The sequence below is a fragment of the Epinephelus lanceolatus genome, chromosome 21 (assembly GCF_041903045.1).
Source record: "Epinephelus lanceolatus isolate andai-2023 chromosome 21, ASM4190304v1, whole genome shotgun sequence".
Taxonomy (NCBI): Eukaryota; Metazoa; Chordata; class Actinopteri; order Perciformes; family Serranidae; genus Epinephelus; species Epinephelus lanceolatus.
Genome location: NC_135754.1, coordinates 13685603 through 13704753, shown reverse-complemented (window position 1 = coordinate 13704753; position 19151 = coordinate 13685603). Strand labels below are relative to the sequence as shown.

Genomic DNA, 19151 nt, shown 5'->3' with positions numbered 1-19151 from the left:
TGAGTTATGCTTGACACGTCTGCAAGGGTCCCAGGTCACACCATCAGACACGCCATTTTCAGAATACCCCCACAGACTTAAAGACCCTAATGTGGAGCAACCTCTGGCTGACCTGGTAGAGTCCTTGCAGGGACGCAGGTTCAATCCCATGCTGAGGCCCTTTGCTGCGTGTCATCCCCCTTTTCTCTGCCCCCTATCCTGTCATTCCTGAGCTGTCCTATAATGAAGGCAAATGGGCCCCAGAAATAATCTTTTTAAAAAATCCAAACTTTTCTTTGGCAAGATTCTGCGTCAGCTCATGTCTGTGCAACTGTAATGGATGGATTAATGAAAGAGCACAGGCCCAGGGGCCCAAAGTCTCAGGGGCCTTCACCTGCAAACACTAAACAACTCCAAAGAGATGCAAAATGACTACAAAAAGGCGCTTCTATGTGGAAGAGGTGGTGTGGGCCTTTTCCATGTCTGTGCCCAGGAACCCATTATTTCACAATCCGCCCACGGCGACTGTCTTTGCAGAAAGCACAACTGACACTATACACTACTTTTTTTTTTTTGTCGGGGAAAACACCTGCTGTATTTCTCCCTCTTCCAACTTTCAAATTATTTATTGTCATATGCACAACAATTACAGAAAAAACACTGTTGGCCATGAAAACCGTAGATCTCAGGCTCATTGTAACAACGGTCTCACAGAATATTTATAAAGAAAATCACAACAGTAGAAAAACTACAACCACTGACATGAAACAGTGCAAGTTAAAATACAGAGAAAAAATGTAACATATATACAATTTGAAATAAAGCAACATAAATTTGTGGTAATAATTGCAAATGGTAAGGTAAAGTGACAGCTACAGCTAAAGTAACTACCTAAAAATTCATATCTTTTATCCTTTTTCTGCTTGTTAATACGTCAATATGATAATTTTATGGTTTAAAAATGGCAAAGTCCCTGGACTAGAGGCCACATTAGCTCCAGAAACAGATAACATCATCACCTGAGGCAAGGTAGAGTTGAAGGTCATTAGCCGTGAGACAGTGAGAGAGAGATCCGAGCCCAGAGACAACCTTTGAACAGTAGAGGTTACAACCTCCTGTTATAATGTGGCCAAAGCTTCTGCTTTTAATGTCAATAAAGCCACCTGATGCTGGCATATTATTAATATCGTGACGCTGATTTCAATCCTACGGTTTACACAGTGCTGCCTGCAGAGTGGAATTTCTTGCTTTTTGTGTTTTTGTTTTTGGCATCTTTAAATTCTGAGGTATTGCTGGGATGTTTCTTGCACTGCTGATCCCTCTTACAACAGATCAACAGATAAAAACTGTGACATCTACTTGACTGGGTTTTGTTTTTTGTTTTTTTTTTTTTTATAGATGAAGTTACTTTAGGTGGCGTTCTTTTCCAGCTCTGTAAAGCCATCAACAGTCGTCTGGTCAACCCAGTTTACTCTACCCATTCCCATAAGCTGCTCCTGTTAGAAGCATAAAACTACAAACCTTCTGTATCTGCCTGTGTTACATCATTTAGTGCAGTGGTTCCTAAAGTGGATGTTTAAAGGATGAGCCAACATTACACTGCATATCAAAAGAAAAGAGCAAACAAAGACCAAAATTATCATATTAAAAACACATTTTAAATATGCAGCAGCCAGTGATATGACATCTCATGGTAGCCTGGTGTCATTGTAAGGTTACAGTGCTTTCTGGCTTGTGAGTTTTCCAGGTACAAAGAGTATCAGAGCAAGCAATGAAGAGATTTGTAATCAAATCAATCTCAAACAAACGCTGATACACGTCTGATACAGTCTAAGGGCGCATTCACACCAGGATAGTCTGGGAGTCTTGGTTCGATTGGGCGAGGAATGCCGAAAAATTTCACACCTTCATTTGGTTTGGTTCACTTTCACACCGCACTTTTTGCGCTCTACGTCACTTCCTCTCTTTAGTTCACATCCTCTCTTTGGTTCGCTGGATAGTCCGTTTGCATTTCCCACTGTAAGCGAACCGCACCAGGGTTCACTTGCAAGTGAACCAAGACTCCCAGTTTTCAAGCGGACTAGGGTTTGCTCATTTAGTCCGCAACAGAGCTCGAATGAGCGTTCACACCACTCCAAACGAACCGAACTATCCATGGCAGAGGACCAGGGTTCATTTAAAGTGAACCAAATGGTGCCAGTGTGAATGCGACCTAAGTCAACCAACCCTGAGTCTGTGAAAATACTAAAATCTTATGAAGGACAGCAAAAGTGTTGGGAAACCACTGATTTAGTGGCAGAGAGTATAAATGTTTGTGTTACCAAGTACTGTGACAAAAAGGCAGTAAAGTCAAACAAATGCTACCCACTGATTGCATGAGAGCCAAAAGATACATCAGATGGGAATCTACACTCCGCTGGAGTGCTTTCCCTCCTCAGCCGCATTTTTCCATATTTATCTCTGGGAAAAGGCGGACGAGATGACACCCAGCAGGCTCTGGCGTTCAGCGAGATGATTAAAATGTTCATTAACACCGATCAGTCCAGGTGATGAAATCTGTCACACACCCCTGCTGTGCCCACATGGAAACCTGCGAGATATGACGCTGCAGAAGCCAACGCACGGTGACCACCTGGCCCCACCTGGGACAAACAATACGCGGTGTCACCTCTCTTGTGCCAGGTAAATAAACAGTATCCGTTGCATTCATTGTCATATATGTACACAGACAGACCACCCTCCGCTGAACAAATGAAAGTCCCTCACACCTTTGAGCTGGTAAACATACCCAATCTGTTGGATTAAGACCTGAGAGGCTAAACAATGTGAGCTGTTATGATCTGCGGCTAAAACGTGTGGGCACAATTAAGCTCAACTCACATAGAGAGTGACTCATCATTTGCTCTTTTACAGTCGGCCTACTGGGACGTAAATAACTTCATAACATAAACCACTTACACACCAGTTACAACAGTTTCATACCCACCTACAGCCGCTAATGCACAGTTTAATTTAGGCCTCACACACGCGTCCGTACACACTTTGTCTCACCTTCACTCACTCGCGGGACATGGGACTCATCCACAAAATGACAATTAACACTGATGCAATACATGAATGTGCACACTTATGCACATTTGTCCTGACAAAACACATACCTACACACATTTCCTTAATAATGACCCCCCAACCCATCGCCACCATGACCTGCTTTTCTCACACTAACTCCTGAACATACTCTGATACTCATGAGTTAACAAGTAATTAAAATCCACCTCCATATACACACACATACACAACATATTGTTGCTTCAACAAAGCTACACACAAAGTTTTTTATTAACATGCTAGCACAACTTCACACTTTTATGCATATGAAGGGAGGCTTGTGCATATAAACAAACAAACACACACACACACACACACACACAGCTGACACCTCGCAGCAGGTTCCCTGACCTCCCCGAGGCCCTACAAGGGCAAAGCGGAGCGTACAGAGGGACGATAAATGCAGATCTATGTGTGTAATGAATAAGTTACACACTCCTATTAGGCCAGGCAGCGGTGACAAATGCCTCTCATTCACTCATTAGGCCACTGGCTGTCGAGAGGAAGCAGGAGAGACCAAGGCGCAGCAAGGGGATGCTTATTGGGATTTAAACGGCCATGTAATCCATTTCCTTATTGGAGATGAATAAGCTGCCGTCCGCGGCAGATTTATTTATGGACAAATTAAACACGTACGCAGTGACAGGCAAAAAGCAAAATGAAGCAAAGCGCAGGTTCACATCTAATTCTGGCTTGGAAAACACAGTTAGCAGGGGGTAAACAGGAGGGGTTTAGTTTGACTGGCATGTTTTTAATATTATTTTAAAGCTACAAAAAAGAATGCAATAGTTAAAACAAACAAAGCTAACCCCCATGGTCAATTTTCCTTTTATACCTTAAGGTCACTCCTTTCCATTTTCACTGTTTCTACGGGGAAATAGCATTAATGTAAAGGAATAATGGGCTGTCTGGATAAAAATGAGTGGAAATAGAGGTATCAAAGAGCTCTTGACAAGAAAATGGAGGAGAGGGAATTCCATCTTGCCGGACTAACTGCCCTCTGACCCGCTATCGATCTCCTCGAGTGTCCTCGGCGTGCCCAGCCAGCACTTAACAGGTTAATAACTCCTGATCCCTATCCCGCCACTGGCAGGCCAATCTTTTTTATATACAGCACGGCAGGCCAATTTCAGCTGACCATGTGAAGCGATCAGGCATCTCAGAGGGAGGAGGTGAAACCCGTTTCCCCCGGTTTGGAGTCTATCCCCCGGGGAATCAATCCCCCGGGTAAAGCGGTCAGTCAAACAGCAGCCGGTCAACCAGTGAGCCATTAAACCTCCCCCTGGGAGAATGAAACGTCTTAAAACATTATGTCTCGAGAGACAAAGAGCTTCCACTGAGGACTAAGACAGCACAGGTTCTCCAGGAAAACCAATGTTTTCTTATCCAGTCAGTGCCCTTGTTTCCAACCCCAGCCCTCTATCATTGCACCACTTGGCTTCAGACAAAAGTGCTCCATCTCGAGTCGCACAGCCCTGAACCTTTACTGCTTCTCATACACTAACCGGGCTTAAGTCAATAGACTGCCACCTTTAGAACCTGTCTTTTTCAAAGTGAGCTATACATCCAGAGCTGCAACATTCACTTCAACATACCCCCCTCCATACTGTTTTATATCACCGTAAATTTAATTGTCTTAAGGTTTTAGACTGAATGCCGAAACAAGACATTTGAAGAAGTCACCTGGGGTTCCGGAAGACTGTGATTTTTCATCTGACATATTACAGACTAATCAAAAAATTAAAAAATAACAAAGTTGCAACCCTTATAATTTTCTGTCTTGTGGTGTGTACCAGGATTTCAAGAGCTTGTTACCTTTTTTTACACCTTTTCTTCCTTGACCACCTCTCTCCTTGGTTCTGCTACACTTGAGGATGTCGAATAGCTTTGACCAGAAAATTCAGGTCCACTGAACATACTGTAACATCTTTTAATAATGCTTGTAGCACATATCAGACACACCATGAAAATCAATAGGGTTTTCCAATGTGTAGCCCCTATTGCATGGACAAACAGAGCTAAGGTTAGGTAACTTTGGACAAGGTCAGAATGATTGTAGCTCTGGGGAACACACTAGCTCACCTGGTAGAGCAGGAGCCCCATGTACAAAGGCTATGTCCTTGCCACAGCAGCTGCAGGTTCAATTCCAACTCCAGCCCTTTGCTGCATGTCATCCCCTCTCGCTAGACCATTTCATGCTAGACCTTCCAATCTAATAAAGGCAATAATGCCAAAAAATCTTAAAAAAGAATTACTGTAGCTCAGAAGACAGCAATATTTATTAGGGCTGCCACTAACGATTATTTTCATTGTCGACTAATCTGTCGATTATTTCTTCGATTAGTCGACTAATCATTTCATCGAAAAATGTGTTAAAATGTTGAAAAATGTCGGCCTGTCTTGCCCAAACCCCAAAATTACATCATCTAAGGTTTTGTTTCATACTCACGCCAAAGGGTTTTAGTTCTCTGTCACGGGAGAGTGTGTAAAGCTGCCAATATCTGAACGTAAGAAGCTGCAGTAAGAGTATTTTGGGGTACTTTTATAGTACTTTTCTATGAAAAATGACTCAAACTGATTAGTCGACTACTAAAATAGTCACCGATTATTTTAATAGTCGATTAGTCATCGATTTGTCGACTAATCGTGGCAGCCCTAATATTTATGCTAACAGCAACCAAGAAACACAAGCTTCAGATTGCATCGCCAACATGTGATCAAACAGGGCCTTGCATCAAGTGCAATTGCAAGAGTCCTCGTCTCCCCAACCCACCCTACCTGTTTTAATTGTATGGCATGATGTTGCTCAAAAGTCCATCACAAAGTTCTCCTGAAGATGTAAATCACTGATAAATGGAGTAGAGGTCTTCACAGGTCCAATCATTTCCTAGTATGACTCAACCCACAAAGTAAATGTTGATTACACAATGCAATGGCTATAATAATGATACGACTGGAGTTTACGTAGCCTTGCTTTCTGTATGCAATTCTGTCTGCCACGGGGTGCGATCTTGTGGGAAAATGTAGGCTTGATTTACAGCGCAAAGGAAGTGCATCAACAACTGTGCAACAAAAACAGGAAGAGGATAGTGCCTTCGCAGTAACTATATGCAGTGACAGAAATGGTGGATGGTGGAACAACTGAAACAAAATCCTGTAGCTGCTAGGCTCCGAGGGAAAACAGAAAGCGATCCAGTTGTCTTAACAACAACGGCACCAGCAATACTACCACTTGGAAACACTAGGGGGGGAAAAGCGGTCTGTTTCCGCTTAAATGGGGTCGAGTAGGATCCCACTGTGAACCACATCCCAAGTGGATTCCAGCATACCTGCTCTCAGCTCTGATTACACGTGTCATCACTATCATTGGAGTTTTCTCTAGTTGGGTTTATTTTACTTGATTGCACTTGTCTACTTCTTATCCTTGGGTGTATTCAAAGTCAGTCTGACTGCACTCACTTTGGCACTCTAAGTTTTTGAAAGTGAATTCATGCGTGTCAGGTTCGGTGTAGATTTTCAACAGGTCCGTCTTGGATTGGGTCCCAGACAGGGAAAGATGCATGAGCCAGGGCAACATGATGAAACTGGCTGCAAACACACAGCATCTGTTGAAAGATTGTATTTCACTGTTGTTGATTGTGTCACATGACAAAAGCTTTAAAACCAAAGCGCACACTAACTTGCGCTAATGATGTCAGATTGCACTGAGGAGAGTTAATTCCAAATGCACTGCAAAGCTCTAACCTCCTGCAAACATCTGTACAGATATAGTGAATACTGCAGGTGTGCAGGTGACTTGCATACTCTATGCCGCTCTTTCAAGGCCACCGATATACGTTCAAAAACTTGTTCAGACTTATTATGTTTGTGCAAATCTTCAAGAATCTTCAAGAGCCATGGGAACTGTGTAAAACTGGGTTAGCGTGGGTGTGATAATTCTAGATGGGCTGCTCTGTGACTCTCCCTGGAGATTTCTCTTCATCTAATTCTGCTTTACAGTAAACATGACTGTCACTGTAACACTACAAGTCCTCTGGGGTTCGGCTAATGGTTTCTCTTAATGACATACACTAGTGCACATAGACACACATGTACGTACACACACCTATCTGGAGCACTTATATGTTCACTTTGACGGTACACAAATTGGAGCTACGCTAATGTGGCATGTAAAGTATAAGTACACCCTGTCGTCTACTATAGGGACATATGCAGTACGTGTTCCTGCAGTATTGTAATATACGTTGATATAAAGATCACACATACTAATCTCTCATATGCAAATTTCGAGAGGAGAGGGGAAATCCCCCAAACGAACAGAGATTGATGACATCATGCAACAATAATTATCACTCTTCTGAAACAGTAGAAAGAAGAACCGTCTTTTGTGGGATGTCAGTGGGGCTGACAGCGCCTGAGGAGCGTTCAAGAGATCACGTCTGCAGCGCTATCATTAGACAGGAGGGGTTTCAAAAAGGCATCGCACTGATCCCGGGGAACACGTACTGACAGCACATGAAAAAGGGGCGCTTGCATATAAATTCATCCATCTTTTTTTTTTTTTTTTACCCTGATTTTTGCTCCCCCTAAACTGCTCACACATTATTCCTCCTCCTCTACTCCCTATACACACACACACACACACTCACACACACCAGCAGACTGTGGTAGTCATCATCAAAGCATGATGGAACGAGGCACATCATTAGCAGGAGAAGACAGAGGCGAGGGAGGATGAAATCATTTAGACGCCGCTGTGGAGAGGGAATTACTACGCCTGTCGGGATGAGGGGAGCAGGGGATGGAAGGAGAGGGAAAGACAAGAGGGATGAAGGAGGGGTGAAAAAGGAAGAGGGGAAAAGGGTACAAATGATGGGAGAGTAAAAAGTCAACATGAGGGAGAGGGATAATGAGTGGCGGTAAAACAAGAAGGGCAAAAAACAAACAAGAGGAGACCTACAAACTCATGATCGAGGTCCTGATGACAAACCACACCAGAGCAGATTTGTTAAGACTTTACATTCTGGTTATTTCCTAATTATATATATGGCTTTTCACGTGTGAGGGAATCACCATCTCTACCTCTAATCATCTCCCTTCAGTGTTTCTCCTGGCCGTGCTCTCCAGTGTCAGCGGGCCAGGTGGCCGTGTTTGACAGCCTGAACACAGTAATTGCTGGGAACCACAGGAGTGAAATGTGAGGCGGTTGTGATGTTTTAAACATGATGAAGATGCACAGGCCTACACTTGGTTAACAAGTGGGGGTTGACGACGCACCTGAGAACAATAACTGACTCTAAAAGAAGGTAAAAAAAAGCACTGACCCAGCTTTTTGGACACTGGTTGGTAGTGAATTTGCACGTTAAATGGGAAGTCCACTTTCATACTAATTGCATCTTGTTTTAGTTATTTCACCCATCATTCCCTGAATCTATAATACCATTGCATTCACCTTTATTCATCTAGGAACAAACATGAGCAGTCAGAGCATCAGACAAGCTTGGAGCAAAACTGTACATTTAACCAAACTTATGTGGAAGACATGAGAAAATGATGACCCAAACTATCATCACAGCATGGTTGGGTGATATGACGGTCACTGTTGGACAGTTATGTGATTGTTTTGTTTTTGTAGTGTCACTTTTATCTTGTATATTTGTATATTTTTCTAGATATTGAAAACTCTATTGTTCTAGAACTGGGCCCAGTGATCGACCCTGACCCGGGCAGTCCACTGGGTGTCTGGTTGGTACCAGTTGTCAATCGTTAAAAATGTAGTACTTGTACTTAGTGTTACTGTGATTTGAAGCATTCTCTGGCACAAGAATTTCCTTCGGGATAAATAAAGCTCTATTGACTTGAATTGACTTGACTTGAATTGAATTGAATTGAACTGAACTGAATTGTGAACCACTACAAGTTAAATACAAATAATTACATCATAATTGCTAATCCCAGAAACACCTTGTCACTGCTTGTACTGTATTTTACTGGGAGATTGATGGAGGCTTGACATCAATTTCTCCTCTGAGGAGGCTGATGAAATGCACCTCCTTAAATTCTGAGATGAAAGTTGTTAAATATCATGGCATCTTAGCTGCCAGCTAGTAACTGGCGCAATAGCTTTGCCTATATTCAGCTGGTAAACCTTCAATCAGGAATCACCTGGTTCTGTTCAGTTGTAGAGTGTGTCATACGTATAGTACTACTACTAGAATACTATACTACTTTTCTACTATTAAATATAACAAAAAGTAAGTAATGTTATTACTTTTTCAGTGAGTAGCAGGGCTGGGTATCAATACTCGATAACTTTAAGGTGTCAGCTGAAACACTCATCATTCATTTTCTGTAACTGCTTATCCTCTTGAGGGTCGCGGGGCTGGGGCCTATCCCAGCTGACATTGGGCGAGAGGCAGGATACACCCTGTACACCTTGTACGGTGTTGCTGGCAGCCAATCACTGCAAGCATTCCTCATTTGAATGTGACGTGTGATTGGCCTACTGCCACAGCAGCTACAAGCCATACAGTTGAGTGTTGTGTATTTACGGAGTTGGCAGCTCAGCCTGCAGAGAGCAAATCAAAATGTTTGAAAGTATGGCTTTACTTTACGCCTGTGGTGTCTGGTGGCATTTTACACAACTGAATGCTTCAATTCACATATTGGGTATCATATAAAGTCGAAAAAAAAAACGTATTAAAGGAGTACTTAATGGGTATTAGTATCACCGTATGGATACTGGTATTGTAAATTTTTTGAATGATACCCAGCCCTCATATGTAGTGAGTGACTGATTTTATTTTCATTTTCATTTATGATGACATAAAGTTTTTGCCATGTCATTTATGCCTAGATATCTCTATCTTAATCATGATATCAAGACATGAACGTACACATTATGTGCAAAAGGATTTTATCTATATCACCTGACCTTACATAACTGTACACACCCAATGTCAGTATCAATTTTGACCTACCATACTCGCCATAGCTTGCTTCCTGCACTGTTTGATGCATCAGTGTTGCAGTGTTTTTATCGCATCCTGACAAAAACTGAATTTTTCCTTCCTATGTATTCTTTCGCCTAAATAAATAAATAATTCTACCCTGAATTTATCTTGTGTTATTAAAAAGGCTTTTAGCACCAAATAGCTATTTGTTCTTATGACCTCTTAAGAAAATAAAACATGATTAACTTGATATTACAAAGTTCCACGTATCCCTTTACCTCTGTCTCACAAAGAACATACAATAAAACTCACAAACACATAAACCCTCCAGGGCGTCACAGATAACCGCTCTCCTTTCTATCCCCCAAAATGCAATTAGCCATTATGTGGCCCTCCATAATCTGCCATGTTCATTTTATTTGCCTTTGATACAGCTGGGGCTTATCTCGCCAGTCTTTACACAGAGCGACCGCTTACATCCCCCTGGCAACACGAAAACAAAGTCAAAGTTATCAAATCGACGCAAAAACTAAAAGGAAGGATAAGTCAGGGTGAGAGAAGGGTTCGCACCGTGAAAAGGTAGGTTAGTCATCGGAGCCCCTGAGAAATGCATCTGAACTGATCTGGGATGTGGAGGAAACTGATGACCTTATTTCTCATCTATAAGCATTTCTGTTTGAGAGCAAAATAGATGGACTGGGACACAGATATGAAATCTAATTTCAGGTCATAATGATGCAGAGTGTGTGTGCGTGTGTGTGTATGTGTGTGTGTGGTTTACCATCATTGCCCTGGCTCCCCTCTCTCTTCAGCATCTGCACCGCCCCCACATACTTCTTCAACTGGACCTTCAGGACCTCATTCTCCCTGCACAGACAGACACACTCAGTTTATAACCAGAGAACACAAACAGTAAGGATGACTTTAACACACTGTAACATTTCAGACCTTTTAATGTCAGATATCCTTGCCATAACTCATAACAGATTACATTCAGACTGGTGCATTTAGACAAAATAATCATCTGCACGCTGTGGTTGTCACAGTAAAGATGCTACCATGCACAAAGTGACCACAGTACATTCTCTGTCCAACATCTCTGGGAGCCACATCGAGCCAGTAACAGGAAGTTGTTTACTGTGTTTTCATGACAGCATGTGGTAGGGGAAGACAGTGTGAAACTTGTTGTGACATCTTGTCACCTGAGGTCCGGTGAAAATAAAAACATTTGAAATCTAATCCAGGTGGTCAGACTGAGTTATATTTACAGAGATGTGGCTCGGCTTGCTTTTCAGGCCACCCACAGGACAACAGCAGTCAGGCCAGTAACAAGTGGACCGACTTTACACCAGAAATTGGAACGGACAGTTCACCCCAGAATCACAAATACATATTTTTCCTCTCACCTGTAGTGCTATTTATCAATCTAGATTGTTTTGGTGTGAGTTGCTGAGTGTTGGGGATATCAGCCAAGATGTCTGCCTTCTCTAAAATATAATAGAACTAGATGGCACTCGGCTTGTGGTGCTCAAAGCGCCCAAAAAATACACTTGAAAAACTCAACAGCAATGTGTCTCTCCAGAAATCATGATCTGGTTACTTACGATAATCCACAGACCTTGTTGTGAGCAGTTTCACATAGGAACTATTTTCTTTCTTCCAAACTACACCCGCCAACCGAATCACCGCAAAGACATGAATCCACTCATGACAGCGTGAGATGTAAACATTAATGGCATCCTCCTCAGCTGAGCTGTAACATTAGCTAGCTCAGTGTTGCTAGGTGAGCTAATAGGAGATGCACCAACTCAACTTGGAAAGAAACAAATTAGATGGATAAATAGCACGACAGGTGAGATGAAAAATATGTACTTTTGATTTTGGGGTGAACTTTTCCTGTAACAGGATCTTTGAAAGTTAGACTGTAATGGGATTTTATTCACAAAAGGCAGAAATTCCAGGAAGATATGCACCAAAGATGCATTGAGATCACATACTGAGGTGGACTGAGACATATCTGGACAAACATTTTTAGACTACATACAGATGAGCTGCACAAACAGATAAATAACTTCTGCATGTGAGTCCAATAGTAAGGAAATTGCAGTTTGGGTAGTAACATATTAAACTGGAATTATGCTTTTCTGTGACACACGTCTCTGAGAGCCTACGCAAAGAAGGGAATTATGGGTAATAGATGACAGGGGCTCGCAGTGCCAACACACACAACTTCCAAATCTCAACAATGTGTTATGCAGACCAGTGGTGTAATGTTCTGTGGGCTAAGTACAGTTTTGAGGAACTTGTACGAACTTTAGTATCTTCATTTCAGGCTACTTTATACTTCTACATTTTGGAAGCCAATATTGTACTTTCTACTCCACTACATTTATTTGAAAGTTTTAGTTACTTTGCAGATTCAGATTAATAATTCAAAAGATAAATCAACTACAAATTATGACACACTAAGATTAAACTACCCAGCAGGCACATGAGCATGCATCACCAATTTGAATCCAGTAATATCACAGATATGATTCTGGAAAGGGCCATTCTGCATAATGAGTACTCTTATTTTTGCTTTAAGTGTATTTTGATGCTAATACTTTTATACTTTTAAATAAGTACGATTTTGAATACAGGACTTTCACTTGTAACAGAGTATTTTTATACTGTGGCATCTTTACTTTTCCATGACTGATGTGAACCTGTGCGTCAAGAAAGCTGATTGGCTGATCCACCACCAAAGCAGAGACCAAATAAAAGTAGCTGTTTATACAAGTACAAAAGAAACATCTTCAAGTGACCCCATGCATGTTCGCCTAGGTGCATCCTGTAGAAGCAGAGCTCCAGCTTCAGTCCAAAAGTGTCTGTCTAGATACTGATGTTAGAACAGCAAGCAAGGCAAGGTTTTAATTGTGCTTTATAAAACATGTGAATATCAAGAATTAGGTCCAACACAAGTACGCTATGTGGTGAACACTACTGTCCAGATACTTTTAAATACTGTAGCTGTTCGTCCTTGTTAGAAGTTTTTGATTCCTACTAAGAAAAATCTTGTGTGACGACAAACAATGATATTTAAGATAGTTTGCATCCAACTTTGAGGTGACAGTTTGGGAGAGATCTCTTTGAAAATGATCATTCCCTCATCCACAATGTCATGTTCCGTACAGAAATGGCTTTCCAGGGCAACCTCTAGCTCACCTGTTTATCTATAGCTGTCCTATCAATAAGGTAAGAACACCCAAAAAATAATCTAAAGAAATAGTTTTATGGGGCCACCCCGTTGGCTAAGTAGCTAAGATATATACTGTACATACAGATATGTACAGTTACCACAACATCCCAGGTTGTTTGATTCCTCTCACAAACCCCCTTGCATCCCCCTAAAAAGCCAATAAAAAGAAATGGCTTTCCTAGTTTGAAGTGATGGACTGACTGACTGCTGCTCTTGCACTTTGTCTGTTCAAAATCATTAAAAACAAACATGTGTATTTGGGTTTTTTCCCCACTGTACCTGACTCTCACTGAACCATGACTCCTAAACTGGGCAATGAACTGAACCGTGATGTTTGTGTTACGTTACACCCTTAGAGCCTACACGTAATTAAGTCATTCAAATATCAATTCAATCGTAGTTCTACAAACTCCACAAACAAAATATCACAAAACTAAACATCAATTCATACAGAAACAGTCAGGAAATAATAATTACAATATGCATTTATACAAGTATAAATAAAAGTGAGCAAAATGTTGCACAAACATCTGGGAAGCTGAAATAAAGTGCACAAACCCAAGCAAAAACTTCATCTCTTGCATAATGCTCATATTAAAATCTGCAGGCTGGAAGGAGGTTAATGTATGTGCAGTATCCAAGAAAGCTCTCTATGAATAAGTCTTCTTCTATGTCTGCCTCCATGCAGATATTAAAAGAGGCAGCAGTGTGTGTTCTGACCTCCGTTTAGCAAGTGAGAGCAAAACTGAATTTCAGTGTTCAGTATCTCCAAGATGCATTTTAAGAGCTCTTGTAAATGTAATTTCAACAAGACACAAGTTAATGGTCAGAGTTACGGCCCAGTTGAGCCACAGTTCTACACTCGTACTGCTCAGAGCAGTGGCGGTGTGTGTGTTGGACTGCAGATGAGGACTCAAACACAAAGACAGAGTGATAAAGAAACTGAGTGAAAGACAGAGGCAGTCTCTTTACAAGCCTTAACCGGTTGAACATCATCGACTTTGGGGAGGAAATCAATCAGAGTTGGAGTGTGGCTTTACGCCCTCGGCAGTTAAATTTAACAGCCTTTGTCTTGCTCCGCCGCCGTCCCCCCACCCCTCATTCTCCATGGGTGATTTTTGGTGCCCTGCTTATCAGCCCTCATTCCCCACCAACAAAAGAGGCGCCTGCCGGGAGACCTCCTGAATCCACATGACGAGCTCTCCGAGGAGCCGTCCACGTCGTTGTTATCAGAACCACCCGCAGCCCAGACGCTGTTCCAGCCTGATTAAATTATAGCTAATACACGCCGCTTGCTCTAAGTGTGTGTTTGTGTAGGAGCTCTGGGAGATATGCAGACATTCTGATGCGTCTCATTTTACTGAGAATGAGTCTTGTGTCTGTTGTTATACCAGCAGGCAGATTACAGCATTTGACAAAATGTGAGTGAAGTGGCACTGATACTCGACGCTCAGGTAAACAACGTACTTTTAGCAAATGTAGAGCTTTGGCCTATTAATACTTGATTACTTCAACTCTTTTTGTTTGTCAACCCATTAAAGACATTATTAAAGCTGCAATAATCAAACTTTAGAATTAGAACTTACAATTGCCACCCAATTCTGCTCTTACATTCAGGTCTACATAGCTTTTTAGCTTTTTAGTTTTGCGTTATCAGCTCAGGAATTGACCTCACATCAACCCTATTCGAAGACACAGCAGGCAGCTCTTTTTAGAAAAAAGAAACTCTGATAGACTAAGTATACACTACATGCCCGACACTCAGTGGCAAGATTTGACTGACACTAAGTAACCCAATTAAAACCTCACACCCGCCCATATATACGTAGCTCTGTGGCTATATACGAGTCCTGTGACGCACTTCTGGTCTTCTGTTTTATGAGTAAACTTTAATCCATGGTTGCAATAATGAAAGTTGGTCTTCACCAAGTCTTTTACACAACAAAATCAACATAAAAACAAGTCTGAATTTCAGATGTAAGCTTTGTAAAGGGCTTAGTTTAGAATGACCTTTATTGTGATTTGGTTTTGTCTGTCATATCAGTAACTGCTTGATGAGCCAATCTCAATAATACCAACTAGATAAGGAGGAGGAACCGATTCAGCGGAACACAGTGTAACTAACAATTTGGGGAAATGACCCAACCGTACAAAAAAAAGCCCAAATTTTCAAATCGCCAAATAACATTTCTAGGGATGCACCGAAATGAAAATTTGCGGCCGAAGCCGAAGCCGAATAATATTAAGCGCTTGGCCGAATACCGAATACCGAATATCGTTGTTTAGTTTTTCATTAGTTTTTGCAGATGAACCCCCTCCAGATTAGTGTTGTCACGGTACCAAAATTAGGACCCACTGTACAATACCAATGAAAATATTATGGTTCTGAGTAGTATCACGATACCACAGCGAAAATGAGGCAGATGTGCCTTTTGTCATTTATAAAAAGATAAATCACTTTTTTATAATACATCAATGATATTTCAATGGAATAAATTACTTATTGACTTATTCATACTTCAAAAACAGCATCAATAAGTGATTAACATAGGGGGGATCAAAATAAAATAAATAAATAAAATAAAAATCAACCAGCCACCCTCCTCCCCTGACAGTCCCTTCATAAGTAACGAACAGTCCCTAAAGTGTGGTGAGGTTTGTGGGCTGTGAATGGCTTGTTTCTCCTCTGACACATCACGTATGGTCTGTGTTCGGCTGGCTCAGCTGTTCAGGTACTTCTGGGCAGCCCACACGCCAAGAAGAGGATATTATTGGAGCCGACTTGTCTGTCGCCTGGTAAACCGATGGCCGCCGTAATTGACAGGAATGCATTACTGTCCATGTCTGTGACCCCTGTTCAACCCACAACCGATGGGATTCGCCTTTCGTTTCTGCTGGTGGTTGAAATCTGTAGGCTGCTCGCACAGTGTGCTGAATGATTTAAGCCTATTTTGCTCGCTCAAAACTATTTTTAGTCGCAAATGCGAGTGCGGTGACGGATGGATCGCCACACTGCTGACATTTTACTCCACCCGTCAAGGCACACTGTTTGATTGTGTTATCAAAACACGCCGCTATTATTCGGCCTTGCTTTTAACTTATTCCACCGAATACCGAATGTGTGTCCCTAAACATTTCAACAACCTATCAAATAAAAAGTAGTCCAAGTGGGTGGAAAACTGCCCAATCTGGCAACTCTGGCAGCACCAAACAGCCAGTTAGCATACATAGTGCTGCTGAAGAGACAGATAGTTCCCTCAGAGGTTGGTGGAGACCAAAAACAGAGATAAAAGGACACAAAATATTGGATTAATATTCATCAGGTGTCCAGAAGCACGACTCAGAATGCATGGTAATGTTGCTCTGTATTTGCTGGATGAGTTGAAAAGGAATTTTTTGCTAACACATTAGCCGTATCAGCCAATAAGGTGTAGTTACAGCCTGTTCTGCTGCCTCCAAAATAGCAAAACAACCAGCACAGGCAAGACATAAAAATTTACCAGCTTCACAGCAGACATTTTGACTTGTCATAGCAGGAAAAGCACAGGCGTTACCAACAACATTAACAATGGGTCTTGAGCTGGCTCACCTTACCGCTTTTTCTGCAAGAGCATGTCAAAATAGTTGAGCTTCCATCCAAATGTAGTGCAAATTTTAGCCAAAAGTTTTAGAAAATGGGCAAAAGAAACTGCAAATTTATGTGCTTTTCCATCTACTACTGTTATGCAAATATTGTGACTTGGTTTATCAATATAAAAGTGCACCAGTCAAAACTTAAAACAAAGTAAATCAATGGATGTATAATGGAAAGCCCACTGGACAATGGAAATTAGGAGTTTTGAGAAACTTCTATTAGAGCTATGTGGTTTAAAAAGTGTTCTGGTAACAGCCCTGTGTGCACACATAAGGGTGTCAAAAGCCTTCCAGAGATGACAAAGAGAGGTTGCCTTAGCTAATGCAATGACAGTGCGTCATGACTATATATCATCATTTATTCACTGACTCACTGTTTTTTCATTGCTTCTCTGTTTTAATTTCATTTCATTTTCACTTAATTGCGTTTAACTTTTAATGATGCACCAACTCCTTCACCTCCCCCTGAGCGTAACAAGTTGCAATATTTTTTTTTCTTTTTTGCGTTACCACACAGAGTTTTTTTTTTTAAGCACAAATTGAAAATGCAGAAACAACCAGCACACATTGAAATTAAAAAGAGGCGGAAGAAAAAACACCAAATATCCACTATTAAACAGTCTATTACAATTACTCATGCTTCTATTTTACATTTAAATACTTTTGCTTTATTTATTTTTTAATAGTCTAATTAATTATATCTCTATAACATAGCACTGTTCAAGTATTTTTTCTTAGGTTCAAATGCTGACACATACCAGTAACAAACAGCATAAGAAACCAGGGTTGACAGGGTTACTGATCCATCATTTTGACTTGTTGTAACTATGTACTATGAGTCATTTCTACCCTCCTCCATCAGTCCAGGTTTTTAAAAAGTTTTCAGTCCATTATGTACCTAAATGATTTCAATAGTTGTAATGACTCAATACACTCTAAGACGCAGCCAACAGAAATCATTTCCCAAAAGCTCTTCAGTTAATCAGCAACACTACTGTTTGCTCAGTCTTCTTTGTTCAGAGAATTATTTATTCACAGCGAGCTTCCTTTGCTGTGAATAAATAATTCTCTGAACAAAGAATACTTTAATTTCTTTTTCAGGTTACAACAGCCTGATAATGAACACAGTTTGCTAAATTATTGATCACTCTGCTGGTGTAATGTGCTTGTTCTCTGCATTATTTAAGGCAGTCGACTATGGACAATATGTCAAACAGGAGGAAGGTTTAAACTAGAAAAATGTCACCATGTGCAATATACTGGACCGACCTCTGCCTTGTTGGCCACTGAATGGGAATTATCAGTGATCGGACATAGCCTAGTTTGTTGTTAATAGGTCACGTTTTAAGTATTGACTCCAATCGTAGATTTATTAAAACATTTTTAAGCTGACTTTCCTACAGCAAAAATGTAACCATACCCATGGCTCCTTGCAAAGAGAAATATGCATGTTCCCAGTATGCCACCTCTGGTATGAAAAGTTGTACTAATACAGTAACCAGAATACAAAATTCTCTGCATCATTACATCAGATGATGGATACAGACACACTTGCACAAAACAAAATCTTGACACAGGTGTAGATCACACCAACGTTACGACATGCATCTCCAAAATAAGCGGTCTTGAGTGAAATTTAGGGAAGTGTACACGGGCTGCTGTCAGCTGATATTACTGGAGCTGTCAGTGGGACAATGTAAATAAGCAAGTGTCGTACAGGTTATGAGGAAACATCAAACTAACAAGAGCCTCACTTGCTGGGTACATTTTCGAGTCCAATTTTAGAGCAGCCTGGTAAAGCACAACCTGGAGGTGTGAAATACACCCTCTGTGTCCCGTCTGTGTTGGAGCGACTCCCCCCAGGTTGTACACATGCTAAATCAAACACAGAATTTCTTGTTTTTTCCCCCATGAGCGATTAACCTACTCATTACTGACAAGAAAACTCTCCGCCTCATGCCTCAACATCCAAGACATTACTTTTCTTAATGTATCTTGTGTGCGCTCGGTCATTGTTCGGAGAAAATGCATGCCATGCTCCACATTATGTATCCCATCAAAGCTCAAAGACACAGGCTGTTTCTCCTAATGCATGTCATTTCATCCATTTAATTTAACTTCCCTTTAGGGCCTCAAATAGCGATTATATATATTATTGAGTAATTTTCAATCAATTATTTTTTACAATTCATGATTCAGTCAGTTAATGCGAAAAATGGCCCTGAAGGTGACATCTT

General features: G+C 41.2%; 1 protein-coding gene across 1 annotated transcript in view; it reads right to left on the bottom strand.

Moving 5' to 3' along the window:
• snx29 (sorting nexin 29) overlaps positions 1–19151 on the bottom strand; it is a 202922-nt gene that overhangs the window by 142125 nt on the left and 41646 nt on the right. Inside the window, exon 14 of the mRNA XM_078163261.1 lies at positions 10822–10907. Coding sequence (XP_078019387.1) covers positions 10822–10907 — 86 coding nt within the window. The remainder of the gene's footprint in view (positions 1–10821; positions 10908–19151) is intronic.